The 27,843-nt window shown below is 46.8% G+C and overlaps 1 protein-coding gene across 2 annotated transcripts; it reads left to right on the forward strand.

The window, feature by feature from the left end:
- The first annotated feature begins 222 nt into the window (after positions 1 to 222).
- NSUN2 (NOP2/Sun RNA methyltransferase 2) lies at positions 223 to 27,843 on the forward strand. 2 transcript variants are annotated; one of them, XM_025451504.3, is made up of 19 exons: positions 223 to 377; positions 489 to 646; positions 1,249 to 1,353; positions 6,043 to 6,148; positions 8,442 to 8,513; positions 9,279 to 9,363; positions 10,900 to 11,092; positions 13,079 to 13,153; positions 14,474 to 14,604; positions 17,138 to 17,211; positions 17,809 to 17,939; positions 18,314 to 18,410; positions 21,165 to 21,349; positions 21,550 to 21,642; positions 22,395 to 22,530; positions 22,867 to 22,947; positions 23,204 to 23,342; positions 24,680 to 24,719; positions 26,876 to 27,843. In XM_025451504.3, exons 1-19 carry the CDS (start codon positions 276 to 278, stop codon positions 27,213 to 27,215), a joined length of 2,343 nt encoding a protein of 780 aa, XP_025307289.1. In that variant the 5' UTR covers positions 223 to 275; the 3' UTR covers positions 27,216 to 27,843. The 2 variants fall into 2 exon arrangements, with proteins under 2 accessions (XP_025307289.1, XP_025307290.1); XM_025451505.3 differs by lacking the exons at positions 6,043 to 6,148; positions 8,442 to 8,513; positions 9,279 to 9,363; positions 10,900 to 11,092.

Here is a 27,843-nt window from a genome sequence, read left to right on the forward strand (position 1 = left end):
GGCCGCGGGCTGTCCGCGGAGCTGCCGGAGTCCGCGCGGGCGACCTCGGGGCTGCTCTCCGGGGCCCCCGTCCCTCTCGGGCGCCGCCCGCGCTTCCCCTCGCTCGCTGCTCCCCGGGAGCACGGGCCGCGGCGCCTTGGGCGTCTTCCCCGCGGCGCCCGCGGGCCCCGGAACGGCGCAGGCGCGGAGCCGGGGTCCTCGCGCCAGCCCGGAAGTCCTCTGCGCGGGCCGTGGCGGGGAGCTGGGTGCGGGCGGCGTGCGCGGCCGCGTGGGCCATGGGGCGGCGGGCGCGGGGCCGGCGGCTCCAGCAGCAGCAGCAGCAGCGGCCGCAGCGCGCGGAGGACGGCGCCGAGGGCGGCGGCAAGCGCCCGGAGGGGGTAGGAGCCGGGGCGCGCGCGGGCGGGCGGGGGCGGGGGCCCCGTGGGCGAGGCGGCCCCGTGGGCGAGGCGGCCCCGCGGCCCTGGGTGGACCCGCGTCTGGTTCCGCAGGCCTGGGAAGGCGGCTATCCCGAGATCGTCAAGGAGAACAAGCTCTTCGAGCACTACTACCGGGAGCTCAAGATCGTGCCCGAGGGCGAGTGGGAGCAGTTCATGGGAGCGCTCAGGGAGCCCCTCCCGGCCACTTTGCGGATCACTGGCTACAAAAGGTAGGGACGGGGTCGTGCCCAGGCTTGGCTGCCCGTCGAGCCGCCGTGGGTCCGGGCCAGGGCGCTCCCGCCCCCGCCCCCGCCCCGCCCCCGACCGCCGCCCCCCGGCGCAGTGGACCCCAGGGTCCGGAAGCGGTGAGGGCGGAGCGCAGGGGTCGCACGCAGTAGGCCGGGGCGTGCAGGGCGCGAGACCGCGACCCCGGAGCGTGCCGTCCGGGCAAGGATGGTCCCTGGGCATCCGAGAGCCGAGGGTGCCCCTCCCCCGGGGACACCTGAGAATTGATGTCCTCACACGGTTTGTGCGAAACCCCAGTTCTCTGTCCCTTCAAGTCTTTGTGGTACCATCTTTCCCAGGTGAGTTGCAAGTAAATATGAGCTGTGGGAATACTTGGGAGGGAAGGAATGCAATACTCCCTTAACGTGAAGCCATGACGGTCATTTAAACTTGGAAGGGGTAGAGGAAGAAAACAGGGATGAAAGAGGCAGCTTTCAGTGCAAAGGGGGTTTTGTTTTAAGACACTTGTCACCTTGGGTTCAACAAAGGATGAAACATATCGTATTAGCCATCCAGATTGGATCAAAACTTACTTGTTTTTTAATAGCCACGCAAAGGAGATTCTTCACTGCCTGAAGAACAAGTATTTCAAGGAATTGGAGGACCTGGAGGTGGATGGTCAGAAAGTTGAAGTTCCACAGCCCCTGAGTTGGTAGGTCAGACAAGCCTTCGTCCTGTGGGAGGATTTTAATCTTTGTCAAATGACAACCTGTTTTCTTGGCAACCTGTTTGCTGCTAGTGTGAGAGAATCTGAATCGACTTTACGGACATCCATGCATTCTTTTACTCAGTGCTTTTCCCCTGTATTATTTTACATCAGTGTGCAGCTTTTCATGCATGATTTGTGGCTCCCTAAGGGTCAGTTGGTTCTCTCAGTGTTTCCAAGTCCATCAGCCCGTTGTCTTCCATGATGGTACCACTTGTGTCCATTTCCATTTAAACCCCTTGTTTCCTCTCGTCCAAACTCTTGCCCTGTGGCTCTCCTATGATCAGCAAAAGGAGGCTCAACCTCACAAAGGTTGCCACAGACAGGTTCCAGCTGATTCTCTGTTGCCTTTTTTTTTTTTTTTTTTTTAAGGTTTTATTTCTTTTTGAGAGTAAGAGAGCACGTGGGTGCACACGGAGTGGAGTGGGAAGAAGAGGGACAGGGAAAGAAACAACGCTGAGCAGGGAGCCCGACACGGGGCCTGATCCCACAACCCTGAGATCATGACCTGAGCCAGAACCAAGACGCAGACACTGAAGCAACAGAGACACCTAGGCACCCCTGACCCTATCTCCAGTGTCCTTGGCACTCGAGCAGACTCTTGCCCTCCATGCTAACCCTCTCTCTACTTGTCCTTTGGGTTCTTTGCTTCTCGTGGCTCAGCTCAAGTTTCATTCCAGTCAATGCAGTTCCAGCTTCTAAAACACCTGGAGTCCTCACGCACAAACTATAGCGGCAACAAGCCCTGGGTCAATTTAGGAATCTTAAAGTCTTTAAAGTAGTTTCTACCCTTCCACATTTCAGATGATCAACTTTGAGGCATTGAGAGTTCTCGCAGATAAGGATTTTAAATGATCCCTGTAAAAAGGTGAATTTAACCAGCACTTCTGACAACTTCTGAGGTTTTGGTCATCCAAGTGTATGAGGTCCCAAAGCAAGATCAGGTTTTTCCAAACGAGGGTTATAGATATGCTTTTTTTTAATGCTTTTTTCCATTGGTCATTTGGATTTTCCGTGGCCATCCTGATGTGCTTGGCATAGACATTTTGAGTAAATGCTGGAGGGCCAAAAGCTAAAATCAGTATTCAGCTGAGCTCAAAAGCAGATGTCACCATTGTAAAGCAGCACTTCAGGGATACAAGAATAAACCTACAATTTTAAGTCAAAAACATGTCATCTTTTTTTTTTTTTTTTTTTAAAGTCAAACGTTCTGGTCAGATTTTAACAGCTTGCAGGTTCTGATACAGGAAAATGACTCTGGTGATCACTGCATGCCCACTATCCTGAAGTCGTTAGGAAAGGAAAATGTTTTTCTAGCTGCTGTAGGTGTGACATTGCTGATCGAGCTAACCTGCACATTACCAAGCGTCTTCCTCTCTCCCAGTAGCCACGTTCTATACTTACCTCCTCTCTAGTGCCTTGGTTTGGAGATTTAACCGATGGTACTGGTGTTTGAAGCAGAGGCCACCTGACACTTTGAAAAGAAGTGGGTTTTAGGTTGCCTTTGTGCACATTTCTAATAGTCTTGCTGTGTGTTGGCTGCTACGTATAATTACTGAAAGCCTTTGGTCCTTAAACATGCATAGAAATGTAGCTTTTCAGATGAGGAAGTCTGGTGGGCAGTAGGAGGAGCTGAAAAGCATGCATCCTGTAGGCTTAAAGAGGTGCGTCTGGGTGGGTCATTGTGCAGGTTCCAACAGATCCATGACAGGCTTGCCATTTTTCTCCCTCTCTGCAAACTGCAGTTAAACTCTAGCCTTGCAACATTTAATAGATGGTTTCCATCTTGATTATTGAACAGTAGCAGTGGGTCCAGGAATAGACAATTCTTCAACACCTGAGAAACATCCCAGGGGTTGTCTGGTTGAAGAACAAATGGGAATCACTCTCTGATAACCACCAGGAATCACTCTCTGATAACCACTGGTGATGCTTTTCACGTTTTGTTAGCTATAATCTGAGCACACAGCTGAAGGGTGTGAACAACATACTGTGTTATTTGTGTTCCTGATAACCAGCTTTTCCGTTATCCGGGACCATTGCATGACAAATTTTACTGTACAAACATTCAGTCAGATTTGCTTGTCTGTGTGAGCTGCCCATGAGTCTCTTGGCAAGCAAGCAGAGAAGAAACTTACCAAGACTTCTGGTGGTTTTCTGTAAATAAATCGAATGATATTCTCTACATTTTGGTATGTAGTGGAATTAAATTTAGGAAAGTGTCTTTGAAAACCATGTTTTCTAGAAGGAATATTAAGTGCAGGACTCATAGCTTTGGCAGATTTTGTTCCTTTTTGTGGACTCAGACCTGTAAGGTATTATACCAAAGCGTTCTTATAAAAGTGTTATTTTGATGATCAGTTGTTGAGAATAACTTGATTGTTATTCTTTTTATGTATGGGTTGAAAGATGACTTATAATGAATATTGTATATTTTTACAGATAATTTTTTCTCTGTAAGAATTTTTGAGGTATAAAGATGACACTAGTTTTTTTTTTAACTCATCCTGAGAAGACATGCTAAGTTTCCAAGTAGGACTTTAAAGACTCAGGAGCTAAATTTGAATTATACACCTAGAAATTCAAATTTAATTCTTTAAGGTATCTTATTGTTTTTTTTTTTTTTTTAAGGTATCTTATTTGATGTTAAAAGCTACAAAGATGTTTGTTGTTCCAAAACCATGGTTCCTAAAGCTGTACGAGATGTATACTTTTTCATTTTAATCATTAGTTTTTGTATTTAATTATTTGAAGGTTAAGTATTTTTTTTTGAAAGATTAATAGCTTTCACAATTTACGTGCAGTGGAATTTTCATCTTAATAAATTTCTATTTTTTTAACCAAAATTTAATCTAAAAAGTACATGAGGAAATATTTGCGCAGGTTGTATTTAGACTGCTTATCTTTATTTGAAAATGAAAATTCAGCTATTAATGATTAATAACTGAATTGAACAAATTCATGGTTGAATGCATGTGGCATTCAGATGTTTTGGTGATCTGGTAAGGTGGTAACTTGCATAATTCACGGTCATTAATCTCATACAGTTCAGGGTTACAAGAAATTATGTGAAAGTCATTGATCACATACAGTTCAAGGTTGCAAGAAATTTCATAGAAGTAGGTGTTTGTCTCCCCAGTCTTGCAAAGTTTGCACTGAAATAGCAGATTTTCCACAAGACTATAGGAAAAGGCAAATCTGAGTGTATTCCTACAATTTTACCTCTGAGGAGGCCAAAGGGAATATTTGAAAACTAAACTTTTTTAATTGCTTGCTAAGTGTGATTGTGTTTTGGTTTTAGATTTTTGAAGCACGTTAAATATTGTAGAAGGAACCAGGCATAGGGAATAGAGCAGAGTGCTGGGATAGCTGGAGGGCGGTCAGGAACAGTTTTAGGCAGTTTCATCTTCATTATTTGGTAGAAAGTACTTCCCAGATTTCTCTCTTAATATCATTGATGGGCAAGTAGTGTCTTAAAATCTTAAGGCCTGAGTTTGTTTCTTTCAAATAGTTACTCTGTTTCAAAGCAGTCAAATGTATTGTTTTGCAACTGTTCTGATTGCATTTTCAAGGCTGTGGCCTTAGCTACAATTTGACACTTGGAAATACTGTGATCCTGCATTGTTAAGTTGAGCTGGTTATTCACCTGAGACTAAGTAGTAAGTATTAAAACTGCAGTGAGACTTACCACGGAGTTGGAAGTAGTGCTAGCTTGGTGCCAGGTTGGGTGAGCATGGCTCTGGCATAGCAGTGTGCTGACTGGAGCAGTTGGAGCTCAGGGATCATGTGTGAGCCAGGTTTCCTAATCAGTGGTGTCATCATTACAGAAAGTTTAAGTACAGAAATGGCAGGAGACGCTTCTTCATTCTTAGGTCCATATAAATAATGATATAGGAGTGCAAGTCAGTGCGGCAGTGATCCTAGGGTTTTTTTTGATGTGTAAAATGTTTCAGTACGTCATTGGGCTATTTTGTTTTAGATGTAGTGAAAAATATTGTAAAAAAGGTTGCAATTAAATGTCAAACGTTCTGGTAGTTCTTCAGCTGTAATTTTGATTGTGATCTGCAGTTTTTAAATTTCTTAGGTCTTTTTTTGTTTTTAAGATTTATTTTTTTGAGACACATACACAACATGGGGAGAGGGGCAGAGGGAGAGAGAATCTCAAGTAGACTCCTCGCTGAGCACAGAGCCCAACATGGGGCTTGATCCCAGGACCCTGAGATCATAACCCGAGCTGAAATCAAGAGTTGGCTGCTTAACGGACTTCTTCTTTTCTGATGGCCTCTGTACCATCATTAGCATACATGGTGAAGACCAGAGGAGTCTCCACTTTCTCATCTGTTCTTGAACATCATCATTGCAATTTCATAGTAATAATCATACTAGATCTCTTTGAGCTGCCTGGCTCTCGTGTTTTTGCCCGGGCCATGATGCAGTTAGAACCGTGATGCTTATGTCCCAGTGACGTCATGTGGTGCTGGCCGTCTGTACATAAGAGGATCGTGCATGTGGGGAAGTAGAACAGAACTGAGTGTCTCATTGACATTCATTGGTATACGATCTGTAAAAGCCAGAAGTTGTCAAGAGTACTTTTATGTATATAATCCATTGATGCTTTACCTTCTTTTTGGTCAGGTATCCTGAAGAACTTGCCTGGCACACAAATTTGAGTCGAAAAATCTTGAGAAAGTCTCCACAACTGGAGAAGTTTCACCAGTTTCTGGTTAGCGAAACCGAGTCTGTGAGTAGATTTTTTTAGACTTGTTGGTTCTCCTAAAGCTCTCATTTAAACACATGGTGGTTAATTTAAGCTATTTAGTATTATGGTTTTATTTTGTCCATAAGTGTCACTGGAAGCGATTTGGTAGATAGGGTGTACAGAAAAGTGTTTGTCACTCTTATTTCTGATGACTCCTACAGCTCTTCTTTGGTGCATCCATTATGGGATTTGGGGAGGATCTCAGACTCTCTTGTGCCCTTGATGTCTGTTTCCTTGCTCCTCCTGGGTTTGGTGGCTGCAGTGCTAGGGTGTCGTTCAGGAGATGGCCACTTGGTCTGCTCTCTTCTCATCATTTCTGTTCTTCCCTCGCTCCTGTCTCTGCTTCACCTTTGTTGCGAAAAACCCATGAAGCCTGAATTTAACAACTTTGGTTTTCCATGGCACCGCATCCTCCCGGCTGTCTCTTTGCCATCCCAAATTCCTTGGTTTGGCTCAGGCACTGAACTTGCTACTTTAGGCTCAAACCTTCCCTTTAAAGTAGTGGTTCCCTCCTGCTCCCTGTGATTAAGTGGACACCTGTGCATTTCTTGGTCTTCTTTTTGGTCTTCTGGAATTGTCACTCGCATATTCAAAATCCGAGATCCTCCCTTTCTGTTCTTGAGTCTTCTTTTACCAGTCGTGGAAAGCTTTGTGTTTCCCCAAGTGATGCTTATTTTATTTCTTTTCATTCTGAGTTTCCAGGGGTGCTCTCAGGATCCCCGTACTTCCCCCACAGCTCCCCTGGAGGCCCTCTGCCCCAACCCCACCTGACCTCTGCTGCACCCACAGCTCTCCTACCAGGGCCGCGGTGGGGCTCTTGCCACTTTGGTGACTTGGTAAACAGGGCTTCTGCTGGCCAGGCTTTCCATCCCTCCCACCCCAGCCCACTCCACTCCCGGCCTGGAAGGAAAAACCCAGCTAGGTGCTGCTGCATTCCTGATTCTGTCCCTGGGTCAGTATAAGAGGGGATTCTCTGGCTCCAATTCCCGTCCAAATGGAAGGTCAGGTGAGGGGCAAAGTAAGGGCAACTCAGGTTTACTCTGGAGGAGCAGAGGGTTTGTGGGTAGCCTCTGCAGAACTGGGGTCAGGTGGAGGGAAGGGCGGGGAGGGTTGGGTTGGTAGCCTGGGCCACAGGGAGCCAGTGCAGGGTTTTGATGGAACGTCGGCAGGGTTAGATGCCCTCTGAGAGCTGCAGAGCCCCTTCAGTACTTGTGTATGAAGCAAGTGACTGACTGCCAGCTTGTCTAGCCAGGTGCTCTGTCCTCGTACCACTCAGATGCTTTAATTGAAAACTTGGGGTGGAGGATCATATAAGTAACCTGCTTGGTGGAATGCGTGTGCCTTGTGAGTTGATGGAAGTGCACAGACTCCTTGTGGGCCAGACAGCCCTGAGGTGCAACTCCGCAGGTTTGTCTGGGAGTCTGTGTTCAGGTTTGGACAGCTGCGCGAGGATGAGGTGCGCAGCGGCTGCCTGGCTGGCCGTTCAGGCTCAGGGGAGCCATGCTGTCATGGGGCCGAAGTCTCCTGGCAGCCGACGTCCTGCTGCTTTTTAACTGATGATTTCGGAGGCATTCAGTCTGGGGGCTTGAACCAGAGGAGTGAGTGAGGCCAGTGCTAGCTCCATCCACATGTGTGAGCAGTCATACGTGTCCATAGGGGCCCCCGCCCTGCTGGCAGGGACCTAGGGGGGCTGCTGGCCAAGTGGGAGTTGGGGGAGACAGAGGGGTGCCTGGGATTCTCACCCCTGTGCAGGGCAGCTCTTGTGAGTAGAAAGCAGACAGTGGCTTTTCCTGCAACAGACGAGGACTAAGAGAGAGCTTACTGTTCAAGCGGAGAGGGAGAGCCTTGCTGGCAGCGGCTTTCTGTTCTGTGCCTGCGGGGATTTGCTTCCTGCTGCCGAGGGGGTGTCACTGGCAGCGTCCACCTCCAAGACTGCTCATCCACCTTTCGTTCTTTCTCAAGAGGGCAAGTTGGGACTGCGGAAGCTTACATTCCCCTTTCTTTTGTAAAGTTCAGTATTATTAAACATGCATTTCTAGTGTTCTAGCAGTAAGTTTTGCCATTAATGGTCATTTTTCCTTAGCTTTTAGATAGCAGCCGTTAACTCACTAGTGTAAAAACCTGTCCCATTTACATACCGTTCTATGTGATAGTATTAACTGATGGCATGTGTGATGATTATGTGGTCTTTTTCAGTTGCATATGAAATAATGCCTAGTATTGAAATTTTCTGCCTTTTTAAATATTCCTTTTTTTTTAAATTTTATCTTCTAAGGGAAATATCAGTCGTCAAGAAGCTGTTAGCATGATTCCACCACTGTTACTCAATGCTCACCCTCACCATAAGGTATTGTGTGTTAAAAAGAAAGTGGCTTTGTTTGCTGACAACTTTTTTCTTAATATAATTCTTGTTTTTTGCCCTTTTTTTCTTCTGTTTATTTTTGATAGAGAATGCTATATATTTTATTTTAGGTTTATTTATTTATTATTTATTTTTGTCTTAAATTTTACAACCCATAATTATTTTCTTCTTTAAAGTTCACTCACTAAATGTATTTAGTACACAGATGAACTGCAGTGGTCTTGCCACTCAGATTGAAAATCATGATGAACGCATCCTGAGAACTTGTTACATGACGAGCATTGCTTTGTGCTCTTCTCCTGAATTCATTCATTTTGTTATCCACATGTCCCTGTGAGGGTAGATGCTGTCACTGTCTCATTTTTCCAGATGGGGAAAAGGAGGCAAAGAAAAATTGGAACCATCAGCTTAGCATTCCAGGGCCAGCAAGTGGCTGGGCTGAGATTTGAGTCCTCATGGTTCTGTCCCTTAGCAGGCTGCTTACAGGGCTGCCTGCAGTGAGTGTCCTTGCCCGTCCATCCCCTGAGCGTATGGCTCCCATTGGACTCCAGTGCCATTCTGTTCCTCTGCAGAGTATCTTCCTCCTGAGATCCCTGGCAGCTAAATAGATAACGTTGAGGATTCATTCCATAAAGCAATGTATTTAAGTCTTAGAAATCAAAATACTAGAATGACTCCTATAGTTGTTTTAAATTAAGTGTAGAATGTTTGATTTCTCAAAAACATCAAACATTTCTTGCTTTTTAATAGATCTTAGATATGTGTGCAGCACCTGGATCAAAGACCACACAGTTAATTGAAATGTTACATGCCGACATGAATGTGCCTTTCCCAGGTAGGCATTGGACTGCCTTGTGGAGGGTCAGAATGCCACTTTGTGGAGTGTAGATGAGGGAGAGAGGGTAACCTTGCCTGTCGGTTGGGTCTCAGAGCCTTCTGTGACAAGCAGATTGGTCTCTGAGTAGGACTGGATATTTCACATACCACTGTGACTAGTTCCCAAACCCACAGGTTTGTACCTGAGGGTAGGGGTGGGGGGAGGGTGGCTTCACTTTAGAATTAAGTGTGTGTTCTGTGAAAGCAAGTAGTGTTTCTTGTTTTTTTCTTGCTGTTTAGCCATAAGTAGGTAAGTTTCTGTTTGAATCTTGAGTGGTAACATTGTCATAGTGGGTTTTTGTGTTGGTTTGTTTTCTGATTCCTCACTGCCCATGTGAGAGGCAGTAGAGTGTAATTATGAGCTGCTGTTAGGCTCATCAGCTTCAAATCCCAGCACGGTAGGTGACGGTATTGGATGTCTGTGTGAAATGGCCGTCAGCCCTGGACTTGGGGGTGTTCTGAGCTGGTAAAGTGCTCAGACCATGGCAGCGATCACAGTGTCACTAGTGCTCCTTCGAAGAATCCTGTCTGCGGTGTTACTCTTTCAGCATTTTATCTGCTTCTCTCTCCTCCTTCCTTGTTAAGCCACCTGACCTCTTCCTGTATGAGTTCAGCTTTGTTTGTTCAAAGTGTTCTTTCCTGTGACATAACTATTAAAAAGGCTTCTTTATTCTTTTCTGTTTTTAATTATTTTCTACAAATTAGTAGTAAAGAGCCTCTTTCTATTATCAGTGTTTTACACTTCCTATTTTTAGAACAATCTTGATTCTATAGTGTTATGAAGCACATGTGCCTTTTTGCTAGTGGTGGAACCAGAAATGAGAAGAGGTGGCACCCGGGTCTCAGCCAGGGGTTCAGACCAGACTGCCAGGCAACCTTCAGGAACCTGGGCCCCACCCTAGAAACCGGATTCGCGGGGTTTAGAATAGGAGGCCCAGCACACACATGCAGTCTTTTAAACACTTGTAAGTGGATTCTATTGTTTTCCACACTTTTTCCTCCCCTATTGCCATTTTTTAAAAAGATTTTTAAAAAAATTTATTCATTTGAGATACAGCATGAGCAGGGGAGTGAGGTAGAAGGAGAGGGAGAAGCAGACTCCCCCCTGAACCAGGAGCCCAATGTGGGGCTTGATCCCAGGACCCTGAGATCATGACCTGAGCCAAAGGGAGATGCTTAACCACCTGAGCCACCCAGGTGCCCCTCTCATTCTCTATTTTGTTATTAAAAATAATAGAAAAGATGTTTTTGGCTTAATTGTTATAAAGTGAATAATTCAATGATTGGAAAAATCTTGCCGTTTTGTTTTTTGTGATCATAAAAATCTGTGCTGAGCCACCTTTTTGGACTACTTAGCCTCTCTGGCAAATCTTATGCTTGGGTCTTGAGTTTGGTGGATTGCTGCTTCTTACCTGCCAACCAGGAGCTTATATATTTCAGGAAATTATTCTACTTATGCTACATTTCACCTGACGCTATAACCTTATGTTCTCAGAGGGGTTTGTCATCGCAAATGATGTGGACAACAAGCGTTGCTATCTGCTCGTTCATCAGGCCAAAAGGCTGAGCAGCCCCTGCATCATGGTGGTCAACCACGATGCATCCAGCATACCTAGACTCCAAATAGATGTGAATGGGAGAAAAGAGATTCTCTTCTATGATCGCATCTTATGTGACGTCCCTTGCAGGTATTTATGCTATTAAGAGGCCAGAGAACCTAAAATCCACCAAGGAAGTCAAATCAAATATAGACTAGAAGGACCTTGCACATGAACACACCCAGATATGTACACGTCCTTCTCCTGGCAGCTGGTATCAAGACAGAGACCTTGTGACCCTAAGTTAGCAGACAGACGCTCAGAGTGTCAGTGCCACCCAGTGCAGTAGAGCAGGCACAAGCTGGGCAGGCTTTGTAGTCTTCACAAAGGTAAAGAAAATCCCAGCGAGGGTAATAGCATTGTAAGCTCTGCTGTGGTCGGTCTCAGGAGCTGATCATGAGGATTGATCTGTTCATCCAGAGCGAGCCCACTCCCAACTTCACTTGTCACGGAGTGATATGTGATCCTATTTGGTTTTCCTGACAAGTCTTCTATTATTCAGTGCAGTGCAGTGTAGGAGTTCAGACCTTTGAGAGACTCGTGCCTGTATTTATTGTTTTTGTACATACATTTCTTCAAATTTTATGTATTGTTAGATTTTTAGAGTTTACCCATAAAAGAATTTTATGGCATAACTGAATAACTGAGTTTTTCCAAAAAGAAAAGGATAAAACTGCAGATCTCTCCTCTCTTAAGTTCTCAGAGGCAGCAACGTAGGCCGTGATCACCTTGTGAGCACATGAATTTGTCGATGCTGGAGCATGGAAACCATCACAAAACTCTATTGGCTCGGAATGTGATGGTTACATAAGGTGGCCACTAACATGCTCCACCTTGTTTAAACCATAGCAGATTGCCTGCCTGTGGCAAGATGCATTATGAGAGCTGTAAGTCGGAAGAATGAATCGGATTTCACTTTAAAATTCCTGCAAGAAGGCCCTGTGAAATACTGAAAATGGGTCATGAGCCACAGTTATGTGATTTTTCCTTTGGATCAGATGTTTTCCATTCCTGTGTTCTTTTGATCCAAAAGCCAGAACTCACTTCTCGTGTCATCCTGGAGAATGCAGGGATGTTTGAGCACCGAGTTGTAAGCTGAGGAAATCCTAAGCATCGTGGTAGAATTTCAAGCCACTGCTGTACTGGCAAGGGATGTCATTTGAAAACCATTATATCTCTTAGAACATTTTCATCCTGCAAGCCCCTTCCCCTCAAGACAGATAACTAGACCACCAAGGGAGACTAAACACCGAGAAAGCCAGATCCAGAAATCACCCAGGAAAAAGTGGGTAGATAAAGTTAGGTGTGGAAGAAAGATGAATCAATCAAGTCTGTATTACAACATTTACATGGAAACAATTTGTATTAAAGGTAGAAAATCAAAAGTGTTTGATGCATAGAAAAGTCTTGATGAAATTAAATTGGCTTAATTGAATTTGCTGTGGAAAATCCCTTATGAGTGTAAGTTTGTCATTATTCACATAAATCTGATTAAAATACGATTGTTGATTAACCAAGTTGTTATGTAAGAGAATCCAAGTGTCTTGATGGTTGTGTGTCCTGGGTCTGAAAATTAGTTTTGCTAGTATTTCTCTCAAATGAAAGCAAACTGATATTTCCTTAAGTCTTGAATGAGAATATCTGTTCAAATCCGTTTTTTCTTACCTAATTGAAACCTAAAGTATAATTTATAAAGTTTAGTGTCATTAATGTCTCTAAAGCAGAAATAGAAAGTTGACTGTGGTTTGTGAGAATTTAGATGGGGGTTCTTTTTTTTTTTTTTTTTAAGATTTTATTTATAAGAGATGCAGAGAGACCTCAGCAGAGGGAGAAGCAGGCTCCATGTGGGGAGCCCGATGTGGGACTGAATCCCAGGACCCCGGGATCACGACCTGAGCGAAAAGTGGATGCTCAACCACTGAGCCACCCAGGCTTCCCTTTAGATGGGGTTCTAATTGGCATTTATAATAATAAAAAATACCCATTTTGTAATTTAGCTTGGATATTACGTATTTGTTAAACTGTGATTGGTCTCCCTGAACAGAGTTTTAAGTTCTTAAATATCTTCCTTTCTAGCGGAGATGGCACTATGAGAAAAAACATCGATGTCTGGAAGAAGTGGACAACCTTGAATAGCTTGCAGCTGCATGGGTGAGTTTGGTTACACCTGGCAGGCAGTCCCACCACAGCAGGGCAGGGTTACCCTGAGTGTGGTGACAGTGTCCGGAGTGTGAGTTGACTGACCATAAGCACCAGTAAATGGTCGCCTTCGAGAGAGTTTGCATATGAATCAGAGGTAGTAGTTTTCAGAACTTCTTCAAGAGTGGGTAAACTGAAGACTGATTGCATTTCAGGTACACATTTATTAAAAATGTCTTTATGACAATTTCCTATAACATTTCAAGACCTCTGTTTTCCATGAAATGACCACTTACCTTTTACTGTCCTACTCAGCTTTCTTCTCTCTTCTCTGTTTTTCTGTGTTATTTTGCTTAACATTTTGATGTTAATCAAAACTGATTAATCAGTAAAGATACTGATTGTCTTTAAAGACAATTTGGAAAATTCTTTTTAAGATTTTATTTATCTATCTATCTATCTATCTATCTATCTATTTATTTATTTATTTATGAGAGATGCAGAGAGAGAGAGAGAGGCAGAGACACAGGCAGAGGAAGAAGCAGCCTCTATGCAGGGAGCCTGACGTGTGACTTGATCCTGGGTCTCCAGGATCACACCCTGGCCTGAAGGCGGCACTAAACCGCTGAGCCACCAGGGCTGCCCCAATTTGGAAAATTCTTAAAAGTAGAAGGAAAGGAAGGTCTCATAACTCAAAGATAACTTCTGTGATGTTTAGTACACTGTAGCATTTCTCTGTGCATATGGATGTTAACGTGCCAGTCTCTGTATGCTCTACAGAGCTGTGTATTCTTTTCTTCATTTAATGTTAGAATTACACACTCCCAATTGTAGAACTGTGGGTGGTCTATAGTATACTAATGAATATTCACCATAAATAACTCCAGCAGATTTTGTTTCTCTGTTAAATACGTTTTAGCTTTGTGTGTGTGTGTGTGAAATAGATGTTAGGATTAGAAGGTACTAAGGCACATAAGCTGTTCATACAAAAGTCAGATATTTGTGCAGGGATGGAGGGTTCTTACTGGTGGGACTCACATAATATACCGATTTGAGTCATCAGTCAGCTTTGTGCTCTGGTCGTTGGCATGTTGGGAAGAGTAAACAGATTGTTTATGTAGATAGACACTATTTTGGTTAACACAGAACACCTTATGTGGGTTTGTGCTAACTTCGTGTGGAGCTTTAAAGAGTTCTTTTTATGGGAATAGTTTATTTTGTATTTGATGTCTGTCATAAAAACATGATGAATATGTGATGCGAGGAGTGCCTGTGCGGTGTGTGCTGTGTGAGTAGGTTTGGTCTCAGGGTGACCTAGCGTCTGCCTCTCAGCTTACAGCTGCGGATCGCAACGCGGGGTGCCGAGCAGCTGGTGGAGGGCGGCAGGATGGTGTATTCTACTTGTTCACTAAACCCCATCGAAGATGAAGCAGTTATAGCATCTTTGCTGGAAAAGAGTGAAGGTAAGCATGTGGGGTGCATTAAGTATGTGATTTTCAAAGACCTTGTTTATTGCTATAGCGTATGTTCACCCAGACCTCTTCCCGGGCCTTTGCTTGTGTGATAAGCCTATAAACCCTGAAGTGAGATACCCTGACTTAAAAACATGCCTTTATAACGGATTTGTCACACTTAAGGAATTATGAGGATTGCCTGTTTTGTGTCTCTTAAGTTTGAAAGATTAGGTCAGTCCTCATCATGTTTTTTTGCAAAAATCTTAGCTGTGGTAAAACACTTGAAGTTGACCATTGTAACTGTTCCTAACTCTGCATTTTGGTCGTGTTAAGAACACTCACACGGTTGTATAGCCAATCTGCAGAGCTCCCCGTCTTGCAGAACTGCGGTTACGGGCCTCTTACCCAACTCTGCGTTTCCCGACCCCATGGTCCTCTTCTGTGAGTGTGATCACTCTAGGGATCTTGTGGGTGGAATCAGGTAGGATTGTCTTCTTGTCTTCTTGACTGGCTGGTGTCACTGCACACCGTCCTCAAGGTTCATTAGTGTCGTAGCCCGTGTGGGGTTCTCATTCTTTCTGCCGGAAAGGCTAAGGACGTCCCCCTGTATGCATACCACATTCTGTCCAGGGCCTCTGGGCTTATTCGCCACTTTAGCTGTTGTGGAAAGTGCTGCTCTGATGTGGCTGTGCAGCTAGCTCCTCAACACCCTGCTCTCCAGTTTCTAGGCTGTGGATCTTGTCGATCTTGCTGGATGATAGAATTCTGTGGTTCGTTTTTGAGGTTGGACCACACTGTTTTTCACAGCAGACATTCCTGGCAGCAGTGCCTAAGGGTTCTGACTTCTCCACATCCTGGCTGGCTCAGCTTTTGTTCCTTTCTGCTTTTCGATAGTAGCCATCCGAATGGAAGTGAGGTCTCAGTACACTCTTATATACGAGAAACTGGGCAGACAGATGGTATGAAATGTTTTTGAACAACAATTTCCATAATGGTTTGATGTAAAATACTTCTTCTATAAGTTCTTACTGGTACTTTACTTTTTCCCCTCATATTTGTCTTAAAGCTAATAAAGAGGGATTTTAAACTGTGATTCCTAGAATAGACTGTTTCCAAATTGCCTCCACATGTGTGTATGAAGGAAGTTGGAGCATAAATACTGAGACAGGTATCCACAGCTGCCTCAGCTTCCAGTTCTCTCAGTGGCAGTGGCTGACTGGCCTGTGCTATGTAGTCTACCCTGTAGTTCTCCCCTTCGGAGTCCTTGAGATCCGAATTCAGTATGTTGTGTTTATTTTGTTTGGCTGTACTTACCTGTGAATTCTGAATGACGTTCTTTGCAGGGACATAGTCTCCATGGCAGGTAGTAGTGATGTGATCGTGGGTGTCCCTCTGCTGGGACAGGTGGCCTTCCATTCTCAGTTTTGTGGGGCAGCCATCTCTTTGCATGTGGTGGTTTCAGACTGCAGGGTAGACTCCCATCTCCTTGGTCTGTCAGAGGCACCGTGTGTAGATGGGGCTGCATGGAAGAGTTGTCCTTCGCTGAGCCTTGCACTTGACAGTGACTGAGGATTTGGGAGGGGTGCGGCCCCCCCTGAGGGAGCTGAGACTTGGCTGTAGACAGGGCGGCCGACAGGCATTGGGTCTGCACACACTAGGCCAGCGTCGGCATCTCTTGACCCGCATGCTGGTCGGGAGTCACTGCTGAGCCCTGCCTGGCCAGGGTTTGGAGGACAGAGCCAGGTTCTGCCCACCTGCGCTGTTATCCCTGTTTGCTTTTAAAAATAAGAATGTTCAGGTAGACTAGTAGGAGTCAGGACAGTGCTTTAATCAGAGGTTTCTTACGATAACACCTCTGCCATGAGGACTTTTGCTTTGTTTTATAATCGTCCACGTGTTTCATAGCTTCCGTGGAGCTTTGTTGGCTTTCCCTCTTCTTAGAGGCTGTCCAGTCTGTGTCCGTGATCTGTAGCCACAAGGGGTTTCCGTGATGGCCCCATCTTACAGCTTCTTACGATGTTGTTACTGTAGACAGGATGTTATTAAAGCTGGACCATTGCCCTGTTGGGCTTAGTTAGGAGACTAACTCAGGCCTGAAACAAAGATTTAAAATTTTCACAGTTTGCTTTAAATGTTACTTTTAGGCTCTGGGGTGTTTGCTTACAGGCATGAAGACCCATGTTGTCTGACTGATGTGTGTGTCTAGAAGTCCGGCGCTGGCCGAATGCTCAGAGTCCTAGCCTTGGGGCACATTTCCGTGGGGGGATAAGGGGGTGTTTTAAGTCACGTGCTGCACTGTCACTCGCTCTAAGTAACTTACAGTGAGTTTATGATCACAGCTGTTCTCCCAGCCAGGCTTAGGCCATTTCTGTCCTCCCCTCCCCACCGCCCCTGCCCCAGAAACCACTCCCGTCCTTTCTGTATGGACTTGCCCTTCCTGGGCATGCCATGTAAATAAAACCACATGCTATGTGATCCTTTGCATCTGCTTTCATTCACTGGGCACAACATGGGGGGATTTTTTTGTTGTTGTTGTACATAGGTGCTTTGGAACTTGCTGATGTGTCTTCTGAGTTGCCAGGGCTGAAGTGGATGCCCGGAATCACCCATTGGAAGGTAATCTTGCTATGAGGACTGACTGATAAGAGCAGGTACATCTTGTCAGGCAGGTCTGAATCATGCATTTTAATGTGTCTACATTGGAGTAACTTCAGTAAATACTACTTTTGGTTGTACTGTGAGTTTTGGGTGAGAGTTAATTTCAGAATAATACTGAATGACAAATGGTATGATTATACAAATATTTTTCTCTGGCAACAGAAACGTTTCCCTACCTTTATTCTGTAATTAGAAATCAGCTTTGTGTATTCTCATCCCCATAAGTCTAGCTCTGTTGTGTTTTTATTACTGGCTGGGATTCAAGCTTCGTTTCCAGTATAAACAATTCACTTCTCAATTTTAAACCAGAAACAATCTGAGGCTTGTTAAAAAACAAAAACAAAAACAAACCTGCATGGAAAATACTTTTACAAAATGATTATTCTATCTAATGCAATACAAGAGCATCTACCTCATTTTTCTCTTCCCACATAGTCTCAGCTTTGAAGAGCAATGAGAGTTGCCATTTATCATGTTTGAGAACATTTATGTTAGCACTCTGATCTTTTTATTAGGTAGTGCGGTGATTTGGAGTTCTGCTGTCTCCTTTTGCAGGTAATGACGAAAGATGGACAGTGGTTTGCAGAGTGGGAAGATGTTCCTCACAGCAGACACACCCAGATCCGGCCCACCATGTTCCCACCAAAGGACCCAGAAAAGTTACAGGCGATGCACCTTGAACGTTGGTGAGTTTGTGGGGCTTGCAGAGGTTTGGGAAGGTGGGGAGTTCGGGCCCTGTGGCGTTCCTGCAAGGCCTGGGCCATACTTTAGATATGTGAATTTGCCAGCAAGAAAGAAGTTCTCGTTTCCTGTTAGCTGCTGGCATTAAGCATTTGTAAGCACTGCAAGTGGTGAGGACCTAAACGCTTGTACTTAGGATGCTACCTTAAACGTGTACACAGCTGACGCTGGCTGTCTGCCAGTAAGGGTTGTGTGAACACTGACCAGAAGACGTGACTTTTCTGTCACAGATCATCTTTGCAGTTTTTTTTCTGAAAAGATTATATTTTGAATCAGGTAAAAAAGTATGCATTGTGGTTTGTTTTTGTTTTTGTTGCAGTCTTAGGATATTACCACATCATCAGAATACTGGAGGGTTCTTTGTGGCAGTATTAGTGAAAAAGTCTTCAATGCCATGGAATAAACGTCCACCAAAGGTAAGTGTCTTCTGAAATAATGTGGCTTATTATGTGAGCTTTCTGTGCATTCTGGGCAGACGTTGACAGTGGTCAGTGGAGCATTTTTTGTACGTGGAAAGCTGCAGAACATAAGCGTGTGTGTGGCAGGGGCAGGGATTCATTTAAATTTTGAGTTTTCCAAAAAGCAGCAATGTCTTAAAAGGATAGATCTATGGAAAAGGCAGGATTGGGGGATTATGTTCTTTTTGCCTCTTAAATCCAGTTGTTAAACATTGAGAAGACATAATGACTCTTGTGCGACTCAGGGTCATAGTCCCAAGCTGGCTGCTATGCTCTGTTCCCTGGGGGTTGGTTCAGTTGAGCCCATTGCAGAGTGACAGGACTCTGCCAGCCTCAAGCCAGCCTGTCTCCCCGCCGGCTGTGGGGGGCAGTGATAGAGACTGTCCAGGCCAGGCTGGAAAGGAGACCGAGAAGGCCTGAGCTGTCCTAAGGAATCAGCTGCCTCCTGCGTTGTTGTTGGAGGCCCTGAAACAGGTTGAGTAAAAGGGCAGCCTTTTGAGTCTTGCCCTGTAATGTCTGCTGTCCTCTTTATCAACATGACATTTATTTCACTAGTTCCTATCTCAGCCTTCTATAATGTCGGAACATGGCTGAAATCACACTCTGAAGGTCAGTGTTTCACATGAATGCTTACAAAGGAGGACAAATAATGCTTAGACTTTGGAGGGGCAGAAAGGAAAAGTTCCTGGGATATGCCTAGTGCATGTTAATGTTTGAGTGGCCAGTCTCACATCAGGGCTTCCGACAGGTGCCGTGCTGCTTGCATGAGGCCAGAGAGTGTTTCACTCCTGATGTTCTCAAATCTCCTGGGTCCCAGACTCCAGAGTCAGGAGCTCTGAGCAGTGCTGTCCCAGACAGGGAGCACGAGCTACATGTGTAACTTCCATGGTCTAGCAGTCCCTTTAAAAAGTGCACACAGGGATCCCTGGGTGGCGCAGCGGTTTGGCGCCTGCCTTTGGCCTAGGGCGCGATCCTGGAGACCCAGGATCGAGTCCCACATCGGGCTCCCGGTGCATGGAGCCTGCTTCTCCCTCTGCCTGTGTCTCTGCCTCTCTCTCTCTCTCTCTCTGTGACTATCATAAATAAATAAAAAAAAAAATTTAAAAAAAAAAAAAAAAAAAAAAAAAAAAAAAGTGCACACAAGGGTGCCTGGGGGGCTCAGTTGGTTAAGCATTGGCTTTCAGCTCAGGTCATGATCTTGGGGTCCTGGGATTGAGTCCTGCATCAGGCTCCCTACCCAGGGAGGAGTCGCCTTCTCCCTCTCCTCCCACTGCTCATGTTTGCTCACTTGTGTTAGCGCAAATAAATAAATAAAAGCTTTAAATAACAAAAATAGAAGTACAAAGAAAAATAAAATTCATTTTAATGATTTTCTATTGAGTTAAGTGTACTTATAATTTTATTTTGTTGTAATCACATAAGAAGCTATTAACAAGTTGTTATTTGTGCTTTCATACTAAGGTTTTAGAATCGTGTGAATTCAATCTGAGATTCCTCTTCCTTGTGCTGGTCTCTGTGGACGCAGTGAGAAAGCACACACGGCTCTGGGTAGAGCGTGTTGTGCCCTCACCGCTCACTATAGCGGCCTCAGGCCTTGTGGACGTTTCTGTCCTGGGACCATGTCCAGAGACAAGTGTCAGGCTTTCCCTTGAGTCCTGCCGCTCCGTGCAGTGTGGGACTGTGTAGGATGGCGGGGCTTCACTTGCTCCTATAGTGAGCCTCCTCCCCTTTTCTTTTATTATCCTGGGTCCTTATTCCTTCCACTGAGGGGTGGTGGGAAAAGGACACTTGAGATGCCTGGGAAGGACAAGGAGGCATTTCCAGGAGCTGGAGGGGGGTGGGCAGGGCCTTTGGGTGGCTGTTTTCTCTTTTTTCTTTTTTCTCTTTTCGTTTTTTAATTTTGAATGAAATGTATTTTCTGGGAGGCAGTGTTGCCTAGCACGGATTGCTTTAGAGTCCCGCCAGCTCATCTACTTCAGAGCTCCTTGGGGAGCGTGTTTCACTTTCCTGTGTTCGGGTGTCCTAATTTGTAAGCTTACTTCATAGGGACTGGAAATCACCACTGTCACCGATGGTGCGACTTTTTAGGATACACTTTAAATAATTGTTTATAAATATTTTGTATAAAATGCACATTAAGCAGTTTTGGTAAGTCAGCCATTTGGCTCGTTCTCAAAGCCAGGTTGATACGGGTTGCCCCAGCTCCGCAGTTCCTTTGTTATGCCGCAGTTGTTTCCATGTCCCTGGAGGCACACCGTATCCCGTGCCTGAGGGCTTGTATCCAGGTGCCCCAGGACGATTGCACCGGCCTTCCCGGGCTGCAGTTACTTACACACGTGTCCTGACCCTGCCTGCTGTTCCAGGGATGGTGTTTGGCCCGTTTATAGCCGTCAGCCTGCCTGACACAGAGCAGGTGCACGGTAGCATTTTTGAACGAAGATGAGCTGGCTGTGTTGTCGGCCTTTACTGGGAAATTACGTGTACGTGCTCTTTACGGGATTAAGATAGAATCTTTTTTAACTTCAGAAGAAAAGGCACCCATGACTTCTGCTTATAACGGCAAATGGATTAAGATATTTCCCAACAACTCTGCCTTCTGTATATGAAACACTAGAGAAGTAGGATGGTTTTTGTGTCGTGAGTGCTGGTTTTCTTGGGGTGGCGTAAAGTGGGTCGTGCTTGGAGTGAAAACGTGCTCATCTCCCGGTACAGCTGCAGGTGGAGTCGGCGGAGCCCAGAGAGCCTGTGCGGGCCAGCCCTGCGCATCCCACAGGAGGAGCAGCTGCGGACCCCACTGAGCCGGGAAGTAAAGCCGTCGGTGGGATGGAGGACACAGACACGATGGAAAGGCCTGAGAATGTAGACGACAGCGGAAGTAAGAGAGACGGAGTGTGTGGGTAAGAGAAGGGGTTCCGTCTGCACCTCCGAGTCCTCGCGTTCACCCGTAGGGGCTGCAGGGCCGTCCCCACTGCAGGGGTGCTGCTGTTTGTGGACGGGGGTTGGGTGCGTGCAGAGGACTGGCGGGAGGGGAGAGCTTCTGTGGGCGGGTAGCCCGAGGACTGATGACTGAGTGCTGCTTGTCTGAGTCCCTCCTCAGGCCGCCTCCATCTAAGAAAATGAAGTTGTTTGGATTTAAAGAAGATCCGTTTGTGTTTATTCCTGAAGATGACCCGTTATTTCCACCTATCCAGTAAGGACTAATTCAACCTTGTAATTCTTGATACACATGTGCAATTGGTCACATTTGGCCACATATTTTTATTTAGTTCCCTATGGCATGTTTTTTCTCTTATAACTGTTTGGAAGAGCCGGTGACACTTTAGAGAGCGTGTTCACCAAGCGCTTTGGTGTTCGGTGAGCAGCCAGAGGCAATAAAGTGCCCGGGGTGGGGTCGGGGGCTGCGCTGTGGCCCTGAATGTCAGGTACCCAGCGGAGCTTCCAAATCAGTGGCTGGAGCCGCCCTGCCCAGATCCTGTGGGAAGTGGAGACCTGGTCTGGGTGGGAGGTACCCTAACTAGAACTCCGTGAAACAGAGGAGAGGTGCTTAGGATTATGGGCTCCAATGCAGCTCTTCCTGCTTAGTTAATCTCAGTTCACGTTGACCACAATGGGCACCTGGCTGCCTTGTGGATGATGAGTCCCCCACAGAGGTTTGTAAGATTCCGTTAGAACCTTTGTCACTTGGCTTAGGTGTCCTCAGGTCATTGGAGTTGCAGGTGAGAGCAAGAAGTTGTACTTAAAAGTGAAGGTCCCAGATCTAGTTGTACTGCAAGAAAAACTGGCCCAGGGTTTTGGGCAAACTCTGTTGAGTGTGGGTGGTGGGTGAGCAGGGCCCCCTGAGCCACAGATGAGACACCATACTCTGTTGGGGGCGGGGCCCATGCCTGAGGCCACCTTGTCACGCTTGAACCAGACTTGTAAGCAGCTTGGTCTTATCTGTAGGAAGTTTTATGCGTTGGATCCTTCATTCCCAAAGATGAATTTGTTAACTAGAACTACAGAAGGGAAGAAAAGGCAGCTGTACATGGTGTCTAAGGAGCTGAGGAACGTGCTGGTAAACAACAGCGAGCGGATGAAGGTGCGCACAGTGCAGCCCAGGCTGCTGGGGTGGGGGTCTGGCCTAGCTCGTGCATGGGCTGGCTCTGGTGTTGGCTCTGCATGCACACAGCAGGCGGTTGTGGTGGCGGGGCCCAGATTCTCTTGGTTTATGTTGTGGTGATGATTGGTGGACATCAGCCACATGAAACCAGTGCCATCAGAGCATCAGTGAGGCCGCCAGCACCCCTACTTTAAGTCAGACAACTTCTAAAGTGTCTCCAGTTCTTCCCTTCAGCACCTGCTTACAGCTCTGCCTCCTGTGGTAGAAGGGGATTATTTTAGTTTTTTGGCCTTCGTTTATGTGTTCCACCTGTAGGTTATAAACACTGGGATAAAAGTGTGGTGTCGGAATAACAGCGGTGAAGAGTTCGATTGTGCTTTTCGTCTGGCACAGGAGGTAATTGGGAACATGGAGTTGGTAGCACCAGCCTCGAGTTTACGTGAAGCAGCCAGTGGTGGTAACCCCACAGGTGCAGTTGCTGCGAGACTGGGCTGGTGCCTACCAGCCTCCGGACTCTGAGCAGGAGTGTGTCTGCTTTCACACCCCTGCAGGGGTGCCCCCCTTCGCGGGCCTGCCGGGAGGGGAGGGTTGGAAGGGCCCCAGGGGCAGCGGGCCTTGTTCACACTCATCATGGTGGCCTCTCTTCCCTCAGGGAATATACACGTTGTATCCATTTATCAATTCAAGAATTATCACTGTGTCGATGGAAGATGTTAAAATTCTGTTAACCCAGGAAAATCCGTTTTTTAGAAAACTTAGCAGTGAGACATACAGCCAAGCCAAGGACTTGGGTAAGCAGTTGGACTCGCATAGAGGCCTGGCTTGTCCTCATAAAGACAAGACGGAGCTGTTCAAGCTCGTTAGAGCTTTTTTTCTACTACTGTCAGCTTCCAGAGGGCTTTGTGGAGACAGCGTCCAATCTCAGCATACCTGGGGCTTGAGGCCCCCCTCAGGTTGTCCTGCTCCCGCAGGCCATGGTGAGGGCCCTTGTTGCACCAGCCGACAGGTGTGGGGCCCTGGCTGTCCCTTGAGCCTGAGCCCCGAGCACCTGCCACCAGGGAAGGAGGGCATATCCTGGTGCTCCGGCTTGTCCTCATCCATCACGAGGGCAGGATGCTAACCAGCATGGGCTGTTTGGCATTTCAGCAGGTGGGTTGCAGCAGGATGCAGGCATTGCCAGCTTCTCCCGTGGCTTGACCAGTCCACTAAAATAGATCCTTGGTCACATCATTGTTTTGGTATTTTATGAACTTCCACTTCAGGGTGTTCTGGTGGTATTTTCACCTAAAAAAAAAAAAAAATTCACCAAGTATTCTAATTTTGATTTTTTTGTTCTTTGTTATTTCTTTAATGAGATTATATTCAGTTATTTGACACAGAGAGAGGGAGATGTAGGCTCCCCACTAAGCAGGGAGCCAGCCTGATGTGGGGCTCGATCCCTCAGGACCCCGGGGTCATGACCCGAATTGAAGGCAGACGCTTAACTGATGGGCCCCCCAGACACCCGTCTTCTTGGTTATTTATTATAACTTTGCCCACAGCTTCTGGCTCAGTTTGCACAGAAATTGAGCAAATCAAGTTACTGCGGTTATGTATTCTATGTTTGCAACTGAAGGATATAAATCATTTGCTGGGTGGAATCTGTCTCCTGGTGTCCCGAGCAGGAACTGCATTTAAAGTGGAGATTATTTTAAAGGATAAAGGGACTGTTTGTACTTGTTTTCTTCTTCTCCTTAATCCCACATTTAGATGATCATGGTGTACTTTTTGATAATTTTTATGTGTGTGCTGTGCTGTTTCTGGAAGTTTGGAGCAATTATTTGCCTAATCTTGAATGTGAGCATTAACCAGTAGTTAATCCCTATCTCCCTGCTGCTGAGAGAGACTGTATGAGTAGTTTTACCTAAATCCCTGAGTGGTCTGACTCCGTCGTCTGCCAGATTGTCTGGATGGTCCCACTTGGTGCTCGGCTTGCTGGTGGTTCTGTGTTTCTAGAAAGTCCTTTTTTCTCCACTGGGATCCTTGAGATTGAGAGTGCAGATTATTTGCTGCTCTCTCTGCAACCTGGACACATAAACGGTGTGGACAACTGGCAGACTTCGCCAACACATGTCTGTTTCTCTTCCAGCTAAGGGGAGCATCGTCCTGAAGTACGAGCCGGACCCTACGTAAGTGTGGGCGTTCCTGCTGGTGGGGGCGCTGTGGGTGGTCGTGGGAGCCTTCTATGCTTCTATGTGGGAGCCTTCTCCTAAAGGCAACGGAGAAGTGCTAGGACAAATGTTACTGTGTATCACCGTGAAAGTACTTTATTACAGGAGCATTCAGCTCAGACCAAACAAATTTTCATTTAGAGAATAAAATGTCTAGTACTACCTTTCTGTGCTTGAGAAATCTGGTTCTGATTTCCATCCTGAACAGAAGGAATATAAAGGGGAAATAGTCAAGACAGGTGGGGTCTTTCCGTCTCTGCCGAGGGTTCAGCCCGGATCTGTGGGTTCCCTGTTAGGCACCGGGCAGTATAATCTAGGGCAGGTGTGGGGGTGCGCCACTGCCTGACCACTGTCCCGTGGTGTTCACAAGGATCACGCAGCCCTTGGGAGTCTGTTGAGAGTTAGCCCCGATGGTCCGCGCTGCCCAGAAGCAGGGTGAAAAGCTCAGGTGGCGTGGGCTCCCACAGGGCTGCGTCTGGAGGTAGGGCAGATGGGGTGAGCTGTGGGTGGCAAAGGCGCAGGAGTGCTCGGGGATGGCTTCTGGGCTTGAGCTGTGTAGGTGTCATCCAGTCAAGGGGAAGGACGGGAGAACAGACATGCTGAATTTGGAAATGCTGGGATAGGCCGCAGGAGACCTGGGCAGGCTGCCGTGCAGAAGTTTCAGGAGTTGAAAGGCAGTTCCAGGTGTGGTTCTTTGGGCTGACGTTGGTGCGTCACCACGGGCTTAATGCTTGGAGCTCCGAAGGGCAGTGTAGAAGGGAACCAGGACTTGCAGGCTCTCCTGGCAGTATTGGGGGGTCCAGGTCCATGAGATGGGAGCAGCAAGGGGAGGGGGCAGGAGTAGGAGAGACAGGTGTCCTGCGTGCGAGCCGCGCTGTAAAGGTGTAGACCGTGCTTGCCAGGTGTCTGCGGCACGCAACAGTGAACGGGGCATCGAGTGCAAGTGGCTGGGTTGGAGAAGGTGTAAGTCAAGGAGGCTTCAGCCCACTTCTCTACTCGTGGAGGAAAACCCAAGAAAAGGAAAACGGGCTCTGGGTGTGCCGGGAACAAGGGGCAGTGTCAGAACCGTTAAGACCAGGACCCAGAAACGGGTTTGAGAGGTATGGAACCACGTGCTCTTCCACAAACTGACGAACAAACTGACGCCGGCACTTGGTGCAGAGGTGGCTGCGGAGCCCTTAGGTAGAGACTGAAGGTGGGAGTCGGGACTCTTATCTTTTCCCCTTAACGTGTTTTCTCCGCGTGCTGTCCAGGCTTTCCGCAGGGAAAGTGGAAGGGTGCTGAGGACTTTCCCTCTCCTTGTCATGGCTTATTTCTCTCCCTGGTTCAGCCCCTTCTCTTTCCTGGTGTGTGCATTTTTAAGTATAATTGGAACGCTCCTACACATCATGGAGTGTGGGATGTAGGGTTCATTGAACAGGGCTCTCGGAGCCAAAATGATAGACCAGTGGCAGACCTGGAAGGAAACAATGATTTGCAAGGCCCTTGGTAAGGGGCACATGAGTCACATGGTAACTGCCGGCCATCTCAGCCAAGAAAGGGGGCTTGCTGCCGCCTGGCAAGCAGGTGGGCACATCTGTGGCAGGATGGAGCAGGCTCATGGAGGCGGGGGTGCTTTGGGCCCTGAGAACACTGCACGCTGGAAACGGGAGGCATGGGGTCCTGGGGCCTGTCCTGTGATGTGTGATGTGGTGGGGGGTTAACTGAGAAGAGTTGGGGTCACCCAGCTGGCAGGAGGGAAAGCACTGAGTGGCGACAGCAGGGGCGGTCTGGCTCCCCGTCTGGCTCTGCAGACATGAGGCCTCACAGGTTGGTCTCCTGTGGAGATGGAAGTATTTGGAAATTCTGATGTTGAAAGTGTGTGTGAATTCTGGATTTGGGGGTTATTCCTTTAGAGCTTTGAGAAGGAAAAACTGGCCAACATGAACATGTTGAGAGTGTTTAGGATGTGAAACAGGGGCTGATCTTCCTTTGAGAAAACCCTCCGCAGGATCGCAGGCTAGAATGGCTCCAAGGGCTCGGGGCATATTGTTTTTGGAAAGGTTGCCTGTTAATACCTGCTTTGGTGTGTCAAGAGGATGCTTGATACTCACGCTCGGCCACTTCATTTGTAGGAAACCAGACACCCTCCAGTGCCCCATTGTGCTATGTGGATGGCGGGGAAAGGCCTCCATTCGGACTTTTGTGCCCAAGAACGAACGGCTTCATTATCTCAGGATGATGGGGCTGGAGGTGTTGGCAGAAAAGAAGAAGGAGGGGACTTCTCTGGCACAGGAGAGTACGGGCAGCTCTGGGCCGCCAGAGGACGAGGTGAGTGCTGAACCCGGAGCAGACCCAGCAGCCAGTGTGGACGCCAGCGCAGATGCCACCGTGGACACCCCCTCGGACGCCCCTTTGGACGCCAGCACGGGTTCCTCAGGCCCTGCCCCGACGGAGACCTCCCTGCCCCGGTGAGGCCATCCTGCGCCGACAAGGATGCCCCGGCAGCACCTATGCACACAGGCTGCAGGGGCCTCCACCTCAGTGTCCAAAGCCAGACCCAGAACTTCTCATCTGTGTGAAGTACAGATTTTTGAAGACTGGAGAGGATAGAATGATATCAGTACTGCTTTTATATATATTTTTTAGCTTGTTAGAAGTTGCTCATTTTCCTGTTTCTTTGGCAAAGCTGGGTCCCTTGTGCCTGTGGCTGGTGATAGACCGTCACTGTTACAGTCTTATTCCTGTCAAGACACACAGCTGCCCTGGCGGGAAGTTTCAGGTCCCTTTTATTATGGCTATGTTGGTTTTATGGTCCCGTGTTTCTTTTAATTATTATTTATAGAAAGAATCTATAACTCATGGGTCTCGTAGACTGCGAGGACTATGGAGTTGCACATTCACAGTGCACGGTACTGTGGTCTCAGATGACTTCTGTGCCTTTGTAACAAAAGGTGAAATAAACTTTTTCTCAGAGTAAGAGCTGTCTTATGATACTAATTGGGGTTTTATGTGCTTTTGCTGATGGAGTGCTTTGCAATTCTGGTTTTTAAATGAGGTTGGGGTCCCTGGAACGGATAAATAAATTATTAATGACAATGTG

Source organism: Canis lupus, chromosome 34, assembly GCF_003254725.2.
Source record: "Canis lupus dingo isolate Sandy chromosome 34, ASM325472v2, whole genome shotgun sequence".
NCBI lineage: Eukaryota > Metazoa > Chordata > Mammalia > Carnivora > Canidae > Canis > Canis lupus.

Excerpts from the sequence above, each read along its gene's own strand:
- NSUN2 (XM_025451504.3), top strand. The coding sequence starts at position 276 with ATGGGGCGGCGGGCGCGGGGCCGGCGGCTCCAGCAGCAGCAGCAGCAG. Across the intron at positions 6,149-8,441 it reads TGGTTAGCGAAACCGAGTCT|GGAAATATCAGTCGTCAAGA; the intron begins GTGAGTAGATTT and ends TTATCTTCTAAG. Across the intron at positions 23,343-24,679 it reads CAGCCAAGCCAAGGACTTGG|CTAAGGGGAGCATCGTCCTG; the intron begins GTAAGCAGTTGG and ends TTTCTCTTCCAG.